General features: G+C 35.3%; 1 protein-coding gene and 2 pseudogenes across 3 annotated transcripts; 1 reads left to right on the plus strand and 2 right to left on the minus strand.

Annotated features, from left to right (window-relative positions):
- Positions 1-11,284: 11,284 nt before the first annotated feature.
- LOC105049059 (probable UDP-arabinose 4-epimerase 3) lies at positions 11,285-24,817 on the plus strand. Of its 3 annotated transcripts, none has more exons than XM_019851958.2 (11): positions 11,285-11,449; positions 12,329-12,497; positions 12,928-13,052; positions 15,841-15,954; positions 16,072-16,179; positions 16,291-16,382; positions 23,134-23,275; positions 23,484-23,578; positions 23,658-23,787; positions 23,891-24,035; positions 24,246-24,817. In XM_019851958.2, exons 2-11 carry the CDS (start codon positions 12,437-12,439, stop codon positions 24,485-24,487), a joined length of 1,254 nt encoding a protein of 417 aa, XP_019707517.1. In that variant the 5' UTR covers positions 11,285-11,449; positions 12,329-12,436; the 3' UTR covers positions 24,488-24,817. The 3 variants fall into 3 exon arrangements, with proteins under 3 accessions (XP_019707517.1, XP_019707520.1, XP_019707518.1); XM_019851961.3 differs by having other exon boundaries at positions 12,329-12,476; XM_019851959.3 differs by having other exon boundaries at positions 11,296-11,449; positions 12,332-12,497.
- Positions 18,110-19,894, minus strand: LOC140859126 (uncharacterized; annotated as a pseudogene).
- Positions 20,091-21,820, minus strand: LOC140859170 (uncharacterized; annotated as a pseudogene).
- Positions 24,818-25,110: the final 293 nt, after the last annotated feature.

Genomic DNA, 25,110 nt, shown 5'->3' on the forward strand with positions numbered 1-25,110 from the left:
GTGAATATATATGACTTTTTGTGACTTCGTGTGAATATATATGACTTCCTGTGTACATATATGACTTCTTATGAATATATATGACTTTCTGTGATTTTCTGTGAATATATATGATTTTTTATAAATATATATGACTTTCTATGAATATATATATGTTCACAAGAAGTCATATATATTCACAAGAAGTCATATATATTGACAGGAAGTTATATATATTCATAGGAAGTCCTATATATTCACAGAAAGTCACAAAAAATCATATATATTCATGAAAAATCACAGGAAATCATATATATTTATAAGAAGTCATATATGTTTACAGAAAATCATATATATTCATACGAAGTCATATAATAGGAAGTCATATATATTTATAGGAAGTCATATGATAGGAAGTCATACAAGGTATCAGAAAGTCATGAAGGATATTTTCATTATACAAAATTTTTAAATGAAAACATCAACATGCAGGCATTAGATGTGCGTCAGGAAGCAGTGGCTGCATGATTCAATTGGAGGAAGCGGTGCACTCCACATCAAATTTTCTATACCACAGGCGGTGCACAAAGAATTACTCTTTTACTTCTTCATGCCTACAAGCATGGTGGTCCTTGATCAGCCCAATAAGCATCTCGGTATGGTACATGTCATTCGTGAGCTGCAGCTCAAGTAGAGGTGGGCATGAAGATATTGTCATTGAGCATAGATCCTCTACGGTCCTCAAAAAATACTATAGGTGCTGTGCATGATTAGACGTGATCCATTTTAAGATGGATGGCCGCACGCGCTCATGCGTGTGTATTAAAAAATACTAAAAATAAGAAATATATAAACCATAAGTGTGCACATTAAAAAAATTAAAAATATATATATATAAATCTCAGAAATATTTGGATAGTTTGGACAGCCATTCATTTTACGATAGACATCATCTAACCATGCACAACGCTCTACGATACTTAAAAAATACCGTTGAAAATTTCATTCCATTCTCATTGGATAATGCTTACAAACAAAATTGTAGACTGGATTGCCTCTTATGTGGCGGAGCATCTCATTAAAGTGTTATTGGCCGACTACTCCGATTGCTCCATCTTTCGTTCATGATATTTATTTTCTGACTTTATTTGATGTATTCATATTAGATTAATACGATTTGTCTGTTTTACTAAAAAAAGAAAAAAAGAAAATACCTCGAAATGATCTTATGGAGAACCCATAGTTACATGGCAGTAGATGTAAACGTAACTGACCATGATAAATTTGATGTATCAAAGATTTGCAATTGGTCTATCCCAAGATTAGGCTTGAAACAATGAAGATCTGGCTGTGGGGTGGACTAATAATTAACAGAACTGGCCATAAATTCTATTTTGTGTTTTAGGAGTTACAGCTCCAACAAAAAGTAGCTCAGATATCATAAATCATAAACATCAAGACTCAAAATGCAATAGCATATTAAAGAATTTAATAGAAGTACTTAACTTACTAAGCTGGCAAAATTTTTATTCGGTAGGATGTGATTCTAATAGGATTATATATAATTTTATAACAGATAATCAGATTATAGTATTTATTTCACTACTTTCACAGATAATGCTGTATTACATATAATGCAGCATTACCTCAAAAAGAGATAAGCTGATTGCCTAAGAGGAGGTGGCTATGTGATTATATATAATCTTGCAATCTTGCAATAAAATAATTTTAGGACCAAAATACGTCCATCAAAATAAATTAAAATCTATATTAAATAAATTATGGGTAGTCTTAGTGAAAATAAAAAAAAATATAATGGGTGGTTTCGACTGGTGATGTCACCCAAAATGGTTGGTCCCGAAATTAAGTTATTCTTCTAGAAAATAGACAATAATCAATAAGTAATGATGGAGGTACTTTAAAAAAATTAGCTTATATTCCATATAATCTAAATTATATACCAAACACTGTAATGTAGGATTCTCTGTTATTTTACAACAACATTGCTGCATATATCAAATACAGCAACGTAGAATTTTTTGTTATTTTATCAAGTAATCACATTCTCTCTGTAATCACATTACCATAGTAATATTTTATATAATGCACCAAATGCCTCCTTAGTGGTATTACAAAATTGGATGTAAATCTTGTCTTGGGAAATTGGAGATTCTTGTGGGCAGTTACCCTGCATGGTGTAGTCAGGATTTGTAGGCCCTTTGACTAAAAAGGGGAAAAAAAATTCTTTGCAAAACAAATTAAAGACAATTTCCTTAATCACATCAAAAATTGTAAATAGATCGATCAAGATAGACATAGTTTCGGCTCTCATGCATGAGAAAATGAAAGGAGCAGATCATAATTCTTATTTTGAGAGTGGACAGCCATGGTATAGACTTTGGTTGGAGTAGCCTATATGAGACATGGAAACTTGAAGTTACTTGTTAAATATGATGCCTTGATGGAAAGCAAAGGCTTAATGTTCCATAGGGTATGTTTAGAATCAGACTCATTTATTTTAGTCAGTTCTGTAAGAATGTCATATACTTCTGTAAACCTCAAGGGGAAAATTGCCTTCAGCTCGATTCGACTAATTTTGAACTTTGAAGAACTCTAGGTTAGACATCTTCTCCGAAAGAAATGGCAACTTTCAAACAAGATTAAGTCATGCAATGTGGAAGACAAAATGCAAGGAAGTGAAGGCAAACAATTATTTTTTCCTATAGGAGCTGATCATGTCAGTGCATGGAAATAGGCCTAGCCAATTTTCTCAGATGCTTCTCCTCCTCATAAATCATATCCAAGCTCAAGACCAGACTGGCACTCCTTTGTTGACTGGATGAGCTGCAAGATCTTCCTAGCTGGAATGATGATGACATGAGAACTGGTCTAATGTGGGTCCCATTAGAAATACACAATATTCTCACACCCCTTGTAGCCCAAATTAACAATTTATCTTGCAGCTGATCCAGACAGAAGCTTCCATGACATGGAGGGTGGCTGGGCCTTGGGCAATGAGTGGAAGCGGGCAGCGTTAGCTGTTTACACTGGGTCAAGGAGATGACTTTTTGGAAAGCAACCAAACCTAACTGATACCCTACCTTATTTTGAATCATTCTGAGGGGAGTATGCCAATTGAAAGATGGAAAAAAACTTCCTACCTACCAGAAACTTGAAGGGCCATTCTCTACAATATTATTTTGGATCCCTGTGAGGGGACTATGCCAATAGAAAGCAGAAAAAAACTTCTACCTACCAGAATTAAACCCAGAGAGAGACAAGGAGATGATGGATGAAGGTCAACACATGCATGTGATCCATAGAAGCTTCAGCACAGAACTGCTAGATATAGGTGTTACAAATACATATATTTGATTGAAGAAAGGAAAATTTTTTAATGATAAAGTGTGTGTGTGTGTGTATATATATACATATATATAGGTTATTCTCACAAATAGACTTTAAGTAGCCAACGAGGTAATGGCATGTTTACTGATTTTAGGAGAACGTTCTCTCAGTTGTTGGCCAACGCATCCATACAGCTAAATTATGAACGTCTAAATACTGATGCATATATAATTATCCAATTAATGAGTGATTATTAATTGAGTCAACTGCAAGTTGTGAATAATTAGGCCTAATATTTGGCTTTGCTTTGGCATTCCGAACACATGTGTTTGAATGGTCCCCTTCCCTATTGGTTGTGGTACTAGCTACCAGTTAAATGAAAAAAAGAAACATGTATCTTTCCTCAAGCTAACATTAGGTTGTGAATAATTTACATGCTTCGAGGTGTTGGTAGGTTGCTAATTAAGAAGGTGAAAGAAAACTAATTTATTAGTTAAGAATATTCTTTATCTATTGTTTGTCACTAAAGTATGATTCGGAGAGAGAATTAAAAAGAAAACAATACAAGAATCTCTTTTTTCTATTGTTTGTCACTAAAGTATGATTCAGAGAGAGAATAAAAAAAAATAATATGAGAATACAAACAGGCATTGTTAGTTCTCAAAAAAAAAAAATTATAGTATATAGTAGGGCACACATTGTAGAACTTCCAATATGGGTGATTTGCCGGGGTCAAAATCATATTAAAAAAAAAAAAAAGAATATGTCAAAGCTTGCTCAAATTTGACTAGGTTAGGAATTGAGTATGAATTCAATGGAATAATTCTTAGTTATAGGATATTACGACAGTACATAAATTTTTGTTGGCTATTAATTCTGGTCCATACCCAATTCAGTGAGGTAGTTGGTTTTAAATAAAGAGAAAGCTGTCCTTTTCTTTTCAATTCCTGCTATTAGAAAAATGCAATCCATATCTGACTAGGTCATGATTTGCAAATATTTATCCCTTTAATCATTTTATTTTCATTTTTTCTTCTTTTTTGAGGGGAAAACTTCAAAAATTTGCTTCCACAAACTTCAAATGTTGATCCATGCCACTAGTCAGAAAAAATCAAGTGTAGTTGCAAATATTCTAGTAGTTCATGTTTCATTATTAGAAGGTGTTAGCAAAAGCCTACTTGATTATATTTGCCATCAATTATGCAAATATACCCATAGCAAAACCAACTAGTATAAATTTTCTTAATTAAATTTGCAAGAACATAAATTGACCATTCTCTGGTGCCACATGGTGTGTGTGTATGCATATACATATACATATACATATATATATATATATATATATATATATATATATATATATATATATATATATATATATATATATATACATATGTATGTATGCATGCATGTATGTATGTATGTAGACATATGCATGCGCAGCACGAGAGAGAGGAGAGGGGGGCATATTATAAAAAAGTAGGAAAATATTTAGATGTGAGTTGTGTGGGTCGGTTGAGTAGGAGACTGCACCGTTGAGCCGCCCATGAAATTCTCATGCATGGTGACCCATCTATTGTTGACTCCAAACTAGGCGCAATTCCGGATACATCATGCCATTTTGTGTTCAAATCTCATAAGCTTTGACAGCAGACAGACGACTGCATTATTGGAATCTTATGCACAGCTTATAAATATGCCAGCATATGGCATGAAGAAATTGACTTACAACAATTTTATTAAAACATAATTAAAAAAAAAAAAAAGACCTACAAGAAGAGAGATCTCATGTAGCATTTCTCATATATATAGTTTTTTCATATGGTCATGCATCCTAACAAGCTAAAATAAAAGACTTTTCAAGATTTGGAAATAAGTTAGGTCAGATTAGGACATGCTTGTCCTCACTTACTGGTTGATGAGGTGATCCAATAAGCTATTAAACTCAGTTAGGATCAAATTAACCTGAACCAGACCCAAAATATTCAAGTCCGAGTTAAGATCAGGTGGGATTAGTTCTATAATTCATGTCACAATTTTAACAACTCTTTTATAAGTAAAAAAAATAATAGTGAATAGTCATATACAGAATGACTGAAACTTTTCAAATAAAACAAAAAAGAAAAAGATGCCAAATTCAAGATGAATGCTCATATAAATAATATTTTATGTTGCAATAAGAAAGTGAACATATTTAATTACAAGTTTTATAAACAACAACTTCAAAGATTGAATAATTAGAAAAAAAAAAAAAATCAAAGAAAAAAAACATAAATTTGAAAGCACAGTCAAGCTTGAGCTTGAATAGGTGAGAAGAGGTCATGAGTTGTTAGGCTGAAAGGTGAGGGATTATTTTAGTTGAGATTCATTTGACAAATTGGAAAAGAGATTTAGGAAGAAAAAGGGGATTTGCCTTATGTGATTCGGATTTTGCCTCGGATCATGTCCATGTTAGGTTGGGTATAGTTTTCATTTTTTTTAACCAAAATAGACCCAGATGATTTATGGATTGGCTTGGTTTGGCTCAGAAACTACAAGATCCAAATTCAACTTGGTTTTTAAAACGGTTCCAAATCTTGACATGAATCCAGTCCATGGTCAGAAAAGAATGGATTACCCTCAGCCTAATTGGGTTAGAACCAGATTACATAAAGCTAGACCCAACCTATTTGCAGCCCTTTTACTTTATGTATGCTCAGCTGCTCACAAAAAGGACTTGCAGGTGGTGCGCTAATTTAGTGCCATTATTTCAATGCATTACTCCTAGATTTTCATATCTTACATGAAATTTGTCATATAAGGAAGACCTGATAAACAACTCACCATGCTAAATTTAAGTCATTCTATTTATCTAAATCCAACAAAAATTATTGTACTTATCTCTTGAAATAATAGAAAATATGAATTTCTCTAGAATCTCATGTCATTTCCATGAATGCTTACAACATTTTAGAAAGCCTAGATATATTTGATATTTTTCTTCTTATTGTGGGTAGGCCTCGGGAGATCGAACTTCGAAAATCCCACATCGGATAAATCAAGAATATCTATGGCCTTAAGTAGCTCAGGGGACCCTCTTCCCTCACAAGGCACCTTTTTCCACGGAAGAAGGACAAAACCGTGAGGCCGCTACATGTGGTGTCGGAGACCACCCCAATGGAGATCATCGGGCACGCTTTCGGCCCGGATCTAACCAGAGCGGACAATACTTCGTGCCAGAGATCGGAGCCAGACTCGAAAGCTCTTGATCTATATCCACATCATTGGGGCCGTCTGTGGGAATCCAGCCCCTACCTGTCACAGTATCCTCTTGACTGGGGGCTGTGTTGTGGGTAGACCTCGGGAGGTCGAACCTCGAAAGTCCCACATCGGATAAGTCAAGAGTAGGTCGAACCTCGAAAGTTCCACATCGGATAAGTCAAAAGTGTCTATGACCTTAAGTAGCCCAGAGGACCCTCTTCCCTCACGAGATGCCTTTTCCCACGAAAGAAGGACAAAACTATGAGGCCGCCACGTGTGGCGCCGGAGACCACCCCAGTGGAGACCATCAGACATGCTTCCGATCCGAACCTAGTCAGAACGGATAATACTTCGTGCCAGAGATCGAAGCCGGATCCGAAAGCTCTTGACCCATATCTACGTCACTTCTCTTTTAAGAAAGAGTCATAGTTGAGGGCTTTGGTGCATAATCACCAAAGCATGTTAACTGGCATGATGCAATAAAAGTTCTCATATAATTTATGGTTTAATTTCTAAGTTCAGATGATAACATGATAATCTAAAATCTCTTGGAATGGAGTGTCGGAAGAAAATATTCATTTCTGCTTCAGCTAGAAGTTTGGACCATGGTAGTTTTTATGATCTACTGCCTTTAAGAAGGGATGAAAGAGACATCACTGTCTAGAATCTATTCTATTATTTAATCCACTAGCTTTGTCCTCTCTGTGTAGTTGATGGATTAGAATACTTTGTAAGCGGTTTTGCTTTTTCTTCCTATCTTTAATTATTCTTAATACATTTACTGAAAGTTTTCATTATCTTAATGATTTTTGGGTTGGACATTTTATCCTTCTGATTCTTCTTTCAAAAAAAAATATGGTACTATTGGTTCAATATACTTTAATCCCATATATTTTCTTTTCAAGATAACACAAAATTATACACAACTAGCAAATAGGCAGATGTAATGCACATTGCTATTGATAAATAGAGCATTACTGTAGACAGCTTTAATTGTTCTCTTTTACATTTTAAGATGTAATAGTAACTTATACTTTAGCAAATATAAAAATATAATAAATAAGATAAGCTAAGAATAAATACAAAATGACAATAAAAACTTAAAAATAGTAAGCAGAAAAAAATTTATGAACAATTAAAAAGCACAAATTAAATTTACAAAATTTGAAAGTTTAAAAGTAGAAAAGTTATAAAACATTCATCAAAAAAATATTATTGGTAAATTGAAAATAAATCATATGAATAAAATACAAACAAAAGAGAAGAAAATTTGGCAATAGTCAAATCAAGAAATATCAAATATAAAATAAAAAATATATAAAATACAAAACATAAAATGAAATATAATTAAACAATTCAAAATATAAAAATTGAAACTATAATATGTAAAATGAGTTATTGATTTATTTCACAAGTAGGGTGAGGCTAGGTAGGATAAAAGTCAGATAAGAGAGAGGAAATAGAGAGAGAGAGAGAGAGAGAGAGAGAGAGAGGGGCTAGGTCAAGGAGATGAGATAAGGTGGTGGATGAGGGTGATTATGCATTTGGACAAGGCAAAAAGAGAGTAATTATGAAGGTACATGGCAGGTCTACTACGCTCTATGCAAATAGATCCATAAGCACATACTGTTGCTTTCAGAGCTGTCCGATCTTGCACCAATTCTGAAGTAACAACAACTCTGGTTGACAACTATTAAAGAAAAAGAAGAGCAAGCATTAATGAGATGGGACACATCATAGGAAAACATTTCTTTTTAAACAAAATGTGGCGCTGCTGCTATAGAGAGAGGGTGAGAGTGTATGACCTCCACCCTCTACTGTTGGTGGGATCTACTTCATTGATCTCTAAGTGTAGTCACAAACTGATCAGGGATGAACAAGGACTTGCATTTTTTTATAAAAATAAATAATAATATTTTAAAAATAAATATTAATTTTTTTAAATAAATATAAATTTTTTAAAATAAATTTTTAATCTATGTCGATAAATAGTTATCTATGATAAATAATAAAAATGAAAGATAAATATAAAATTTAAATATAATAAATATAAAATATTATAGAATAAATATAATTTTTGTAGAAGCAAGTAGAAATGAGCCATGGACAAGCAGAAACCTTCGAGGTGTTCATTACTTTCGTGCACTCTCCTTAAGAAATAAATAGAAAGGCTTAAAGAATAGACGCTAAACCTTCATGGATACAAATAAATGTTTAAGGATATACACCTAGCCTATAATGATAAATAGAAACACTATAAAAATATCATTTTAATAATTAATAAAATATTTTTTTGGAAATGTAGCACCGTTGTCCCTATAATTAATGCAGTGCTTTTTCTAAAAATGTGGCACTCTTGCAGTAGATAGAAAGAAGAGTGTATGAGCAGTTTATTAATGTTTTCTTCTTAACATCTCTCATTAATTTATTAATCAAGACTCTTGCTACTTCAGAATTGGTGTGATATTAGACGACTCTGGAACCAACCAGATATGCTTCCGAATCCATTCCAATGGAGCATAATATCTCTCTCTTTCTATATATATAAAAATATGTATTTATGTATGTATGTATGTATTCATAGAAATTTGGCCATTTAAACTTTCTAGTTATCATAATTTACTACATTGTTATGCTGCATTTCAGGGACCATCAGAAAAAGATAAAAAAGTATTATATGGGGCTGATGCCATTGATGTAGGTATTAACATTATAAATTTCCACATGAGGGATCTAGTGTTAGGTTCTTCATTCATCAAATCGATGTTAGTATTAATAATGAGAATTTTTATATTATAATCATTAAAATTTAACTATAAATTTTTTTTATTTATGATAATTTATTATATTATTATATTATCTCTCAAAAATATTTTAAAAAGTTTATAATCTATGTACGTGTTAATGATATCGATATTAGTGACAAGAAGGCTGGACTTGTGAAGCATTTTTGCTAGTACCAATGATAGAAATCCCTGCTATGTTACTGCTAAATTTTCTGTTTCATACCTAATACAAATTTAGTTATGGAAGTTATTTATTTTTAATTTACTGTATTGCTATATTTTATTTCAAGAATGGTTCCACAAAAGAAAAAATGTAAATAGATTCCATGCTAGTTATTTTCTCAATTATAATTGGGAAAGTGAATTTAATAAAATATTTATTCATGCCAGACAAATAGAAAAGAGATAAAAAAAAGAGTCATCTGATTATGAGGGGATCCCATAGAAAGAACATGGACGGAGAAGAGGAGCCGAATCTTAATAAATTTTTGGATAAATTATGTCTCTAGCTTTTAAATTATATCAGATTTTTTTAAATAGTTATTCAATTATAAAATTATAATTTTTGATCTTCAAATTTTTTGAACCATTTTAATATTGCCCTTCGTCCATTTCTGACGTCTTTCTCACACTGAAAATCCTATGTGGTAATCACCGGTGTTTATACGACAATCACTAATGCTGATCTAGAATAAAAAAATAAAAAATCTCTATCTCTCTCTCTCACGACCCCCTTTCCTTCCGCGACCGCACCATCGTTCTTCTTCGCTGCAGCCCTCCTGGCCACCCTCCACCCCATGCTCATGCCGCCCCAAGCCCCTTTTGCTGCCCCTCTTAGCCGCAGCGCCCACCCCCCTTCCCACCATCGGTGCCCGTCTTCGCCGTCCCTATTGTCCCTCTCCGCCATAGCCCCCCAACCTCCACACCCCTCCTCTCCAACTGATGCTCATGCCCCAACCCCTCCCCACAATCGTTGAATCTATCCCAAGAATTGTTGAGTGCAGTCATGGATTCAACAATTGTGGCTATGTTATTTTTGGGTTAATCCCATCGCCCCTGCCCCTCAACCACCGGCGCCCATCTTCGGCCCTCCTGCCGTCCCTCTCCGCCGTAGCCTCCACCCCCCCTCCCCACTCTCGGTTCCCGTCTCTACCCCCCTGCCGTAGCCACCACCCCCTCCCCACCCCAGGTCCCGCCCTGCCTCCAGATCGGCCGCCCCTTACCCTCCACCGCCACCCCCCCTTTCTCCTTCCTCGCCTCCCGCCGAGTCCCTTTCCTGTCACCGCCAACATCCCGAAAATGAAAAAAAAAAAAAAAAAAGCTTCTCTGTTCTTCCGACATCGTCTAAGTTTTTCTGTTCTGTTACTCCAAGCCTCCCATCCTATTGAGCCGGTTGGGGGAGGGGGCAGAACCCATTGGCGGTGACAGGGGGTGGCGTCAGGGAGTAGAAGTGTGGGGCATATGGGGATGAGGTAGGGTACATGAGGGTGGGGTGAGGTAGAGGTATCAGTGCACAACCTACCGATGCGGGGGCGGATGGGGGTGCGGTGAGACAGGAGGGCTGCATCGAGGTGGACGGAGTTACGGCAAAGGTACGGTCATAGGGCTCGATCGGGAGGAAGGAGAAGACTCCTTAGTCTTCTTCAATTTTTTTTTTGTTTGCTTTGCGATTCATATTTTGCCACGTAAGCATTTAAGTGCCACTTTTTAAAAAAATTAGTCACATAAATATAAATTTAGTAGAAAATAACTAAACTCAAGAGAAAAAAAAAATCGAAAATCAATCAAAGGAGAAGATTAAGGTGATTTAAAAAGATCAGAGTTCAAAATTTATGATTTTATAGTTTAGGAATTATTTAAAAATATTCGATGTAATTTAAGGATCAACGTAACCTACCCTAAACCTTTTTTCTTCCGATATAACTTCTCCTCCCCAGCTTTCTCTCTCTACCCCTCCCTCCCTCCCTCCCTTCCAACCCCCTTTAAAGGCCACGACTCGTTCCAAACGACCAACGCCTCTCTCTTCTTCGCCCCCCTCTCTGTTTCTCCACCCCTCCGATCTTCGCCTTTCCCTTCTGCTGCTCTACTGCTCCCAGGTATCTATTTCTCCCCCAAGACTCGTTTGTGGACGGTTTTTCGGCTTTCTTTTTGTTTTTTGTTTTTTTTGGGTGGTTTTGTGCTGGAATTGTTGATTCCGGTGCTGGGATTGGGATTTTATTCCATTTTGCATTGTTCTGGGCTGTGGTATAGCCATTTTTTGTTCTTTTTCTCCTGCCATGTTTTTTTTTTTTCCTGGATTGGAGGTTTGCGGAGATTAGTTGCTACTTGCTTGGGAGCTGTGGAGCGGTTTCTGGCGTTCTTGTTCTTTTTGAATGTTGGAAGTCTGTGACTTGTTGATGTACCGGTCTGCTTGTTAAATTTGCCTTTCCCTTTCTGTTCATAGTATCGCGTCTTCCTTGTCGATTGGAGGTTTTTTTTTTATTCCTGGCAAATTACAGTAGGGTTTGATTCTATTGGAGCATGAAAATTCGGATTTTTTTTTTCGTTTTCAGGTTTATCAATTGTTAAGTCGTTCCACTTATTCTTTCATGTGATCGTGTGTTGGAATATTTTCTAATGGGTTTCCATTTCGATTTTGGGCTCGAAAATTGCTTTTTTGGTTCTTCTGTTTATAGAATCTTAGCGTTTTGCGCCCCTGTATCTTTTTTTCTTTTAGTTGTTTTGGTTTTTATGCTTTTGTGGACTGCTGGTATCCATGTGAATTTAATGATATTTATATCCAGGAGGGATGGTGCCATTGGAAGGGTTTTATTTTGATTTTTCTATCAAAATTTGACTTCTCAGACATAGAGCTGTGAATGTTTATTGTTAATATTGCCTTTTTTTTTTCCCATCTTCATTAGTATGCTGAAATTTGAATTTTTATGAGTGATCTTTTGTGGGTCTTTGTCGGTACATTTTTCTTGCCTGGACAGGAGATCGCCAGTCGGTATTACAGAAGAAGAGGGACCTTCATCCCCCTAAATTCTGTGACAGAGGAGTTCATTTGATTCCTGTGCTGTGGTCTTGAAGTTCTTTCTCCCATGCTACCTGCCAGCAGGAGTAGAAGTCAGCCTAGGGCTGGTAGATCTTGGCCCTTTTCAGGTTTCTAGTATTAGTTATCACATATTCAGCTCTTACTTTATAGTTTTCTGAGTTTACTTTTCCTGGATGTATGAGCAGAACTATAGCTCAACAAATTCAGTTTCTTGGGTACAGACTTTTTAAAATTACTTGGTTGAAATTTGTGTTCATGTAATGATGCTCATATTCTTATTTTGTTTTTGTGGTAGCTGTTTTTATTGTTAATTAAGATATATAGCTTTTTTGGAATATTGAAATATTTCTTCTGTCAGAATTTTTGGTGTATTGTTTGTATAAATAGTATATATCTGAAAACCTTGTGCCGTAGAAATGTTGAATGTCACAATTATGGCAATGCATACATATTTCTTAATATCTGTAAGTTATATGGTTTGTGCTATTTCTTTGATTCCATTATTTCTGCATGGATCTGAAGGCTTTCATTTTACAGGGATGGATTACTCAGATTCAAGACGCAAGCCTCATTTTCTTGGAAAAGTTCTTATAGCTGCTATTTTCACAACCTTATGCATATTCATTTTGAAGCAATCCCCTGGTTTCACTGGTGATAGTGCCGTAAGCTTTCAAACCATTTTTTTCAGTTGGTCCTTTTCTTTTACTAGGAAATTTGTATGGATAAGCTTATATCATCAGTTTCTCAATCAGTATTTTTCCTTTCATGTTAGATTTTGCCCTTCAGCCTAAGCTTTTTGTATGGAATGGATTCCTAATTGTTCATGGAATGTAGATATAGAGTTGAAGTTGATTCCAGATGATGCTTATGTGCTTGCATCTGTTATTTTGGATCCGAAGTTTGATAATGAACTAGCATCTTGGATTGCTTTCCTCAGAAACTGGCTAGCAAGGTCTAAGTTTTGGCCAAAGTTGAAATATATTGGCTGAAACCAATTGGTTTTGTTTGAAGCCAATATGAGATCGCCCAATTTTCCTAGCATCAGCCAGTTTGATCGAAATGGACTCATATCTGTACAGTTTCAGCTAGTTTTGGAGGTTTTGGACAAAGCAAGCATACGATACGATAAGAAACTTCATTTTTATGTATATGTTTTTGGGTTTTGTATAAAACACTTAATAAGCATGTTGATGAACTTGAATATTATTAGAAGCACATACAATCTAAACATCTAGATGCTAGTATATAAATGATAAGAAGTCAAAATTTACACAAACTAATATTATTAGTAAACCTTTTTTGTATAGGTGCTGTGAAATAACCAAAACATAAAGAAAATATAAGTGATTTTGTAAAATGCATTATAAGTTGCTTTTTTGTTTTGATACAAATTTGTTTGGTATATCAGATTCTCATTAAGCGAAATATTATGATTTTAAAATGATATCTAGATTCGATCTCTGTAGCTTCTTTTTCTTGGTGTGTCTTCTGAGATTTTACATTTTAGTTAAATTTTCACAGCTTTCTCTGAGGTTTCAAACCATAAAACTTATACATACTTATACCCAGAGGTTCCAGATACTGTGATTTTCTCTTGGATGATGGATGAATATTTTCTTAACCTCTATTTGAATTTGTTCTTCTTTCAAATTTCTCCAATAATTTTTTGATTCGTTTATTGACATTTCCAGTGAAACTCTAGGATAACTTGAAACTTTTGCAGCTAACAAATTTAAAGTGAAACCCACTTGTCCTGGCCCAAATAAATGTGTAGTTTTGAAATATTGGTTGGTTGGTCCTTTTGCTTTTTGTGGTTGTGCACCATGTTTTGGAGTTTCATCAAAAACTCTTATGATCTTTAGCAAGACCATCATTATTTTATTAAATGAAAATTTTGATATCCGAGTGTATTTTGCAGTAGATTATGGGTGTGGTGTTGCTCAATCTAGGCTGCATAAGTTTAGAAATATTCTGAATTGTACTCAATGCTTAAAAGGTTTTTGCATGCTAAAAATTTTAAAAAGTAACTGACATATTCTCTCCCTTTCTCTCTTAGGATTACAAGTCTTTCGATATTGTATCTTTATTTTTAGATTTTAATATATGACATTGATTGGATTATAGACCAGAACAAAATGATGTCACACTGTATTAGTACACTGTTTGTGTGCTCAGAATTATTCTGGCCCATGAAAACTTCTGATTAATCTTTTCTCATCAACACTTGAGCTTGATTTAGGTAAGATAGATGTCGGTTATACGTTAGCAGACTACAGTCTTATTTTAAATTCATCTTCACCCTACTCACCTCTTTCTCCTGGAAAGCATTGATCTTTGTTATATCTTTCTGTTTTGTTTTCCTTTTATGTCAGAATAAGGTACCGTCAATGAATTTGACGACATTGGCAAGATGAAAGTAGGCCATTATGCTGCTTTACAAATTGATCATCAAGGTTACCAAAATCTTAATACATGGCTGAGAAAGTGGGCATAGTTTCGGATTTGTTTGATTGAATTGTCATAGACATATAGTTTAGAAAATGGCATTGTCATGAAGTTTTTGAATAAATTATATTTGGAACAAACAACTTGAGATAAATATGGATATGCAAATTGATTTTTTTTCTCTTTTTTTTTTTTTTGTTTTTTTCCTACAACCATGGGACAAGTATATCTCCTCTTGATAATCCTATCGTGTGATTTGTAATAAGCCAAAAAATGGCAAAATTGGTCATACCTGGGAACCAGCAGGTTAATTGCAGAAGCCTTCCTATACATTGTGAATGGGAAGACATAGTTATTGATGTTCTTTAGTATTACTCGTATCAAAAAGAGCTCGTTTCTATGTGGATAGATGAAGAAAGCATGATGGAAACCTTTTTACTAGGCAGCAAGTGAAAGTTACATGATTGTAGGAGAGATTTAAAATGTAAATTTCCTGCAGAAGCCAAGAAATAAAGAAAAGGGTATCTTGTTCTTATTGTTGGGTATATGCCTGTACTCTCCAACTGCATAAGTCTTTTTTTTTTTAATAGTAATCTATGACAGTGGCTAAACAAAATAGCACTTATGATTTTTCTCACAAGAATTAGTGATTTGTTGAGTATATTGGTAAATATTATAGCACTTTCTTTTTAATTTTTCTTTTCTGGAGCATTATTGTTCTGGTGTTTGGTAATTCAAGGTTTGTGTTTGTATAACAATGTATAGCATATATGTATCAAATGTGTTTTCAATCAACAGCTGGTATAACCCACATTCTACTTGTACATTTCATAATACTGCACTCCTCAATCTTCTTCCCACCATAAAGTGGTACTCATATGCACTTCTTGCAAAATTTATAGCTTAATACAATTACGTTGTTCTGGTGGCTACAAGTATAGAGTTCTGCCTTTTCTTGTTCTTTTGGCTTCCCTTTTAATGACTGATATATCTTGCATCATACAGTTTGCTCGTCATGAATCTGGGGTAACCCATGTCTTAGTAACAGGAGGTGCTGGCTATATTGGCTCACATGCTGCACTTCGGCTCTTGAAGGACTCATATCGAGTAACAATTGTGGTAATCCACTCTTTCTTCACATGGACCTGTATCTTTTTGTACTCTAATGACCATTGGTACCAACAGTTTCATGTATTCTGTGGAAATAATTTAATCTTGTTGCTATGATTTTTACAGGATAATCTTTCTAGGGGAAATATTGGTGCAGTTAAGGTTCTCCAGGAGCTATTTCCAGAGCCTGGGAGACTTCAATTCATTTATGCTGATTTGGGCGATGCAAAAGCTGTATCCTTGTCACTTTTTTTTTTTGTTCAAATTACAATTTGACAATTTTTTGCAGTGAAGTTTTTTTTGTGTCAGATGGACTTTGAGGTTCATTCTTAAATCAGTTATCAGGTTAACCAAATATTTGCACAAAATGCATTTGATGCTGTTATGCACTTTGCAGCTGTTGCTTATGTGGGGGAAAGTACACTTGAACCTCTAAGGTATGTTGATGTTTTCTAAATACCTCATCTGGGCCAGGTGGTTGTTACTTGCTTGTTTTTCTTAATTGCTGTAGCTTTGGTTTTATTGCTGCATGAATTAAAGTTTATGAAAACTATACTGGTACAATGCTGGCATTTCTTGACAGGACATAAGCTTCATATTATTGCTTAATATGGCCTTATTGGTGCTAGTTTTTTTGTTCTGCTAATAATGCCTATATGTTAACTATGACCATTAATAAGGCCATATTATCTCTCCTACCTGCAAATACCTCATTTGTTTGTATCATGAATATGAGTGGATTTATTAAAAGTGGTGTTCTCTTTTTATTGTTAATTTGTCCAAACATATGGTGGCTGTACTTTGTTGATGGGCACCAATATTACTTGCGATGGATGTAAATCATATAGGGAGCACAGATACTTCAACTCACATGCCGTATACATGCTAGATATCGGTACTCACCAGATACTTCTAGCATATGTTTCTAATACTTATATTAAGTATCATATTCTTTTAAAATAAAATAAAAGGGTGCTCTGGATACTACATAGATACACTCAAGATACTTCTAGGATACCTCCAAAAATTAGGGTGAGGGATTTTTTGCTTTCTGTTTTCATGAATGCAAACCTTTTAATATTATATGGTTGATTTTGGAGTTTATGATGTTGATATTAAGTTATGAAGCAAGATTTTGAAAATCGGTATCGGTGACTGTCTCGGTCATTGGCCGGTTCAGCGGTGTGCCGGCCAAACCGGCATGTCAATTTTTTTTTGCTTTTTTCTTTTTTTTTTGGGTGGGAGGTGTTCAATCAAGTTTTTATGGATTATTGAATAATTTAAAGTCCAAAATAATATTTAGTGATATTCATTAATGTTCGTATCACTTCGATACATCTTTAATCGCATGTGACACGAATCTAGGCATGATATTATGTTATTTAGCATCCTAAATAATCAATACATGGACTAGATATCATTGGATTCTAAAATGCTTAAATCAATTAAAAAAATTTAAAAATACTCAATTCGTACCGATCATCGGAATCTGGTTGATCGTCGATGTCCATAAATTGCAGGATCATCTACGTAGTCAGGAGAAACATCAGTCTATCCTTCTAGCCACATAGCATAATAATCTTTTGTGCTCATTCCATAAGGTAGGCGTGTTGGATCATAACTCATCCTCGATCCTTCACTGAGGTTCTGGCTCTAAGAGCTATCGTCGGGCTCATAGCCTGGTTGTGAAGAGCCCCATCCAAATATATTGATAGTAAATTTCGATCTATAAGATGCTTCGGACTGCACAGGATAGTAGCCACTAGAAGATGATGTCTCCAATGCACCATATCCATATCTGTAAAGATCATAGGCTATCATGGCTGCAGATAAGAGGATCCAGAATACGAGGACGAATCTAATACATCTATGGATTCTACTCCATGTGTGAAGTCATCTGTAGCTGCATCATATCCTAAACGATCTCACGGAGCTCATCGTCTGTATAAAATCATATCGTCATGGACTTTACGAGCTCGTATATCATGGTTCCTATCCTGCATGGCGTACGTAAACTGAGACTCATTAGTGAATAGAAGATCACCAATCGGCTGCATCTCCTATCCTTTGATCCTTTCATGATCATCAGATCCATAAGTAGTTGAAGAACTATCATCACTGCTGTGTCTGGTATCTGAATCTGAGTGAATTGAATGCTCACTCTCTACTGGAGCTGCAACTGCCTTTTTTTTTTGTCTTTGTGCCTAGCAGCTGCCTGCCCTCTTGTCATGCTTTGCTCTGGCTGCCTAGGCTGTGAGAGTGGATGCTGTGGCATATCGGTTGGAGGTCTATGTGGAATGTTGCTATTTGCCCATCGAGAGACATCCACCCTAGCCTCAATAGCAATAAAATTGATAGGTCGTGGAGGCGATCCTGGCTCATCAAGCTTTAGCTCCTGCTGCTGACTCATAATCCATCCGATCATCAGATCTTCATCTTCATCAACAAAATCATTCATAGTCGGATCTGAGTACTTCAGCTGAATTTCTTTCTTAATGTATTTGAGCCTCAGTCTCAAATTATAGTGCACATACACAAGATCATTGAGGTATTTCTATTTTAGACGGTTCCTCTACTTACTGTGGATAAGGACAAAGGTCCACCAGTTGTACTCACATCCACCCGATGAAATCGTTTGGCAGAGGATCTTGATGGTAACATCTTTCAAATTTCGTGCGGATCCACCAAAATACACCCATCATTCAGCTGCAAAGTCATTAAAATTTAGCAAAATCAAAAAGAAGATTGAATATGTTAATATGATAATAGATTTATTAATATATATTTGGATTCATCTTTGATTTACTTCTGATCGCTATATTACTTCCTAATGATTCTGTGCCCTCAAATATTTTCATCTGTAAAAGAATTATTTGTCATAAAATCTTAGTTGTGGAAGATACATCTAAGTTAATAAACATCATTGAACTTAATTTACTTGTTCAAGACATATAGCCACGATGTTTGGATCGGACTTCATCTTGTCTATTACATTTTGTAAGGCGGACAAAAGCTCTTCATCCATGCCAATACCAGGTATGGAGTACTGGAACCTCGGATTCAGATAATAAGCTGCACACAGGTTTTCGTAATTGATTAAGTTTATTATATAAATTTTGAAAGTTTTTGATTTGCTGCTTACCTACTAAATGTAACTTCCTACTCATTTGATAGCTCCATCGATGGTCGATGATCCTGATGTACTCATCGGCATGCTGTGGATCTGTCATCTTGATTTGTTCCTTTGTCCTCTCCATCATATAATATAAGAAGCCCATCTGGGGGCATTGCTCACCATCCACGGTCCGAAGCATTTCATATAGAGGCTTGATAGCCGTCACTATCTTCTCGGTCTGCTGTTAGAATGACTGTCTCATCACTAAGCTTTTCACATTGCTCTTCTCAGTGCCTGTTCGGACATATCTGCTTTGTTGCCACTCAGGACTGACAAACATGTGATGCAGATATACTTTCTTTTCAATCAAGCTATCAAGTGCTATATAATTAGTAGTAAATTGTGTGACATCTGATCTCAATATATCATCTCTAGCAAACTGCCACATCAATGATAGGATCTATGTATAATTGTAGATGAATCTAGTGAAGCTCTGTGCTGATTCCATTATCTTCTGCACCCTACGAATTTTTTCAATATCTATCAATATCAGATCAATATAATGTGCAGCACACAGGGTCCAGAAAATATGCGGTCGCTGCTCCATCAATATCTCCCCTGCAGCCTTATACTGTGGTCCGTTTTCTGTAATAACTTGCACGACATTCCGCTCTCCTACCTGATCAATCACCTCCATCCGAGGATGTAACTGATATCATGCATCTCAGCTGAAGCATCAACAGACTTGTGAAAAAATGTTCTTCCATCATAATATGTCAAGAAGTTGATGATGTTTCGTCTAGTAGGACCAGTCCAACCATGTTGTGGATGCATTTGTGAGCAGGGTCTATGGCCGTCGACGGAGCATGAGGAATGCGGAGACTGGGGCGGAAGATGCGCAGGCAGATCAGGTTAAAGTCTGAATTGGGAAGATTGTAGTGAAAAATTTTTTCAGTTAGAGGTTGTTTCGAAAATCAAAGGAGCAGCTTCAGAATTCACATTTCAAGCTTTAATTCAAGTTTTCAATTTTAATTTAAATTCAAGTTTCAAAATTGTAGGAGTAGTTGTGATGTAATCTTTGTGATTTTAGGAGGACTTATTCCTTTTGAATGCTGTAGCCTTTCTTTATAATGCATTGATTATCAGCAATAAAAATCAAGTATAATTTTATCCAAAAACTTTCCTATGAGATTAGAGGGTTCTCTCTAACAAGCCCTCACTTAGACTTCACGATAGGTTTTTCAAGGAAAAGCAGGAACGTGAATAAGGGAAAGTCGGTCTCGCACGAGGAAGAATTTCTAGTTCACCGACGTGTGACCAGATCCTACTCGAGGGGTCGTAACAAACTATCACACATCACAGTCAACCCATATATCAGCCACTTGCTCTGATATGAGGCAATTTATTTTTCAAGATCTTTTTTATTCTGGTCAAGAAGTTCACCATGGATATCCCTTGGTTTTGGAGGATCTACACTTGGACCGACATTCTATATAGATGAAATGGCAGAGTGATAATATGGATTGTCTGCTGCATTCGTTGGGATGTGATTGAAGTGAAACCAAGATCCAATAGCTTGCCACACATCCTTCTTCTTATCTTTCTTCAACATAGTATCAATCCTTTGTTGCTTGGAATCTCTACTAGAAAATGCATGTGGATCCAAGTCGTGGATAGTGGCTCCTGTTAGAATCTTCTTAAAAGGCTTCTTTTTACTACCAAATGCTCTCAACATGGATGCAAGACGGCTAGTGCCTCTACTGGCGGACTCTCTAATTGAGGATGTCCTCCTAAATCATAATTCAAACTCTGTTGTAGTGCTCTTTGAGCCTGATTTGCCCTTATAAGCTGACGGTCCAAATCGAGCTTTGTGCCTAGCTATCTCCTCTAGCTGCTATTGATCATCCAAGCTTGTCCGAATGGTAGCATTGATCTGTGCCTGCTTGTCATCTGGAACAAATCTTTTCTCTGACTCCTTAGAGTGACAGAAGGTGGCTCTGTTGCTTGATGATCCAGCTCTACCTTCTTGATCAAATTTCTTTCTTTCATTGCTTTAAAATCAACAAAGTGTTTCTTCATTAATTGATGGACCTCTTGTGGATATTTACGATACATAGCTATATCCGAATAGTCACTAGCCAAATGTTGCTTCAACCATGTAACTCCTCGCTTGAATTCTATGCTACATCATTTACATCTCCAATGATGCTGACCTGAGAGCATCTCCTCATGCTTCTAACCAATGTCACGTTTTGGATCATTTTTCTTCCTTGATGGATCCATTCTTGAAAATTGATAAGCGCATCACTTCAATAATTACGTAAAAATGATAGATTTCGTTTACTTAATTTTTTTATATTTTTAAATTATTTATTTATTTTTAAAAATTTTTTAAACTAAAATATATTAAAAATTTAAAAATTATAAAAAAATAATTTGATCTTAGATCCATATAGAGAATCTTACCATAGATACTACATATAATTTTCTTAAACAGTGGACATGCATGAAATGCTATTTTTTTCTAAATTTAGGCTTAGGCCACTATGCACAAGATCCGTTAAAATATTGATAAATGGGTATAAAATTTATGTCAAAAGTAGCTTGTAAGTTCCTAAACAATAATCTGATTTTAAAGTTATTTTTTTAATTTTTTTTAAAATTTTTATTTCAAAAATATATTTTTAATTTAAAAAATTATATACTTAATGAAAATTAATGATTTTAGTGTGTAGATTATCTATAGATCTATAATATATACTAAAATTATGTCAAAAAATTTTTTTTTGATATGATTTTTTCTTGTTTTTTCATTTTTCACGAATTTTTCAAAAGAAAAAAGAGAGGAAGAGAGGAAAGAGAGCATGATTTTGAGAAACATACCTTAAAAAGCTTTAATCCATGTATTCCTTGATTCTTCTTATGCCTCTCGGTGTTAGAGAGTAAGAAACGAAGAGAGAACGGTGTTAGAGAGTAAGAAACGAAGAGAGAACGATCGAGAAATAGAGAAGAAGTCAAAAGACTTCTTCTCTATCTCAAATTATTTTGAAAGAAGGCCGAACTGGGCACTTCGGCTCGATAAAGTTGCGTACCACCCGGTTCACACCGAAACCATCCGGTTTAGGGCAGAACCGGGTGGTTCTCTTTTTTTTGGTTGGGTGCCGAAAATCAGGGCCGATCCGACTTGGTTCAGCGCCGATCCGGTTTGGTACGCCCTGAACCCGATGGTTCGGTCTGGTTTTGAAAACCATATTATGAAGTATCGATTATATTTATTGATTTGAATGATGACTAAATTTTGAGTCTGCAGATACTGATGCTAATATATAAAGTATTGACTATATTACTTTGATGTCCTACCATGCTACATCGATTCTTTTTACATATATATGAAAAATACTTATATATTTATCACTCAGTTCTTGCCATACTGTATCCTACCTTTTCAAGATTACCCATATCATTGTACCGGTGTTGCATCATATCCATAACCATGTTTCCTGGTAAATTATTAGCTTGACTTAAACAGAAAATGGCCTTTGCATCACATTAAATTTTAATTAGCAAATGTACAAGATCAATAAAATTTTTGATTTTGGGATCCTATTATTATTTGGATTGCAAGTGGCCTTGCAGTTCTGTTGGGCTTGGCTAGAAGCTTAACCATGGATGGGACCTGCATTGTTCCTTATATAATATCTTTTGCAAGTCCTTGGATGAAGCAAAATTCTTATGTTAGGCTAGTTTCTTTGAATATTTGAATATTGATGGAGAACTATATCAAATTAGTTAGGTTTAATTCATTTGGAATGTGGAAACACCATTATTTTATTCTTTGATTTTATTTCTATGTTACTTCATTCTTTTGGTAGTTATAAAACTTCATTTTTAAACATCAATAATTTTGCTGCATTTTGCATTTTGATTCACTGAACTGCTGCTTTCTTCGGCATTCACTCTAATTTAAATAGTCTACTATTTCCAAATTGTTCTCTGATGTGATGCCATTATTGCAGAAATTTGGTATCTCAGGTTTATTAATGCTTATGTAATTAGCTTTTGTTGTGCAACAGGTACTACCACAATATAACTGCAAACACATTGGTCATTCTTGAGGCCATGGCAGCACATGGTGTTAAAACTCTTATTTACTCGAGCACATGTGCAACTTATGGGGAGCCTGAAAAAATGCCTATTACAGAAGAAACTCCTCAGGTCAGAAGACAATAGCATCTAAATGTTTGATGGGGAACCATTTGACCTATCAGTATACATATATTAAAAGGAAAAAAACTGGTTACTTCCTGGTATTCTATGGAGTGCGCTGTTATCCCTAAATGAACTTAGAAGAAAAAAGGAACCTATATTAGGCTGTGAAATTTGGATATATGTTATCGAAACTAATTTTCTTTTACAAATGTAGTTTCCCATCAACCCATATGGCAAGGCCAAGAAAATGGCGGAAGACATGATTTTGGATTTCTCAAAGAACTCAGACATGGCTGTGATGATTTTAAGGTATGTTGCTTCTTATGCGGACAAAAATTCTTGAATTGAATGGTGGGCAGAGATTAATTATTATGATCCTCAACATTAGATATTTCAACGTCATCGGATCAGATCCAGAGGGAAGGTTAGGTGAGGCTCCCAGACCTGAATTACGAGAGCATGGACGTATATCTGGCGCATGCTTTGATGCAGCATTAGGAATCATTCCGGGGCTGAAGGTACAGTGCTATGAAATCGCAATGCCTTTTTTTTTTGGTAAAAGAAAGAAAAAAAAATACCACTTACGATAGAACGTTGAGTTTTCTGTTCCCTCATTAATAGGTTAAAGGAACAGACTATCCCACAGCTGATGGAACTTGTATAAGAGATTATATTGATGTCACTGATCTGGTTGATGCTCATGTAAAAGCCCTTGACAAGGCAAGCCCCAACAAAGTTGGTATCTACAATGTCGGTACCGGAAAAGGTCATTTGAACTTCTCCTGTCATTCCTTTCTTTCCTGCCATTATTTCTTCACAACATTCTTAATGTTAGTAGCTTGTAGCAGTTAATATAAACTATAAATCTTATCATATAAATTAATCTATTTCTGCAATCAGTATAAACAATAGGTGTAACATACTTTGGGTTGCACTATTATAAAAATTTTCTAAAAAGTGTTGTATTACTTATCAGGTAGATCAGTTAAGGAGTTTGTGGAAGCCTGCAAGAAAGCAACCGGGGCCACCATTAAAGTTGAATACCTTGACCGCAGACCAGGTGACTATGCTGAAGTCTACAGCGACCCTTCAAAGATTAATCGTGAGCTCAACTGGACTGCACAGTACACTGATCTTCAAGAGAGCCTTTCCATTGCTTGGAGATGGCAGAAATCACATCAAAATGGCTATGGATCACCCTTAGTTATGAAATTTTGATTACACTTTTTGAATCATTCGTTATATACATGGATGGAGATGTGGGCTTTGATTTGGAAGCCCTTTGCCTGCATCTGTTGCTTAATTTTTGGCAGAATTACTTCAGCAGCAAACAAAAAGGATGTAGATGCATAGGAGAGCCTTTTATGAGCATTTCAGAGGTTGGTGGGCATTATTTATTTATTATTTTTGCATGAGACAGTAGAAATGCAATGATCAATGCAGCTGATCATTACACACCATTCTTGATTGGTCTCTCTTGTAATATGCTTATCATTATGTTATACAAAATGAATCAAAAGGTGATATTTATTCTTTTTCTCTGGTTCAGTGTTGGTTTCTTGCAGTGATGTAGAAATTGTTATGTGGTCTTTTTCAGTTTGTGTTCATAGTTCTTAATAGAATATCAAGTGATTCAAATATACTGCAGGGTCTACCTGAACCTGCAAGACATCGTAGGTCACCAATCAAATAAGTATTCTTAAAGTACTTCTGTCACCCTTCAGGTCCATCGAAGCCTTAGGATTATGTTAACCCTTTTTCTTAGTGATCACTATAGTAACTAACCACAATGATCTAAAAACTGTTTTGTTGAGATAACATAATTATCAGAAAGTCTCTTT

This window comes from Elaeis guineensis, chromosome 7 (genome assembly GCF_000442705.2).
Source record: "Elaeis guineensis isolate ETL-2024a chromosome 7, EG11, whole genome shotgun sequence".
NCBI classification, from domain to species: domain Eukaryota; kingdom Viridiplantae; phylum Streptophyta; class Magnoliopsida; order Arecales; family Arecaceae; genus Elaeis; species Elaeis guineensis.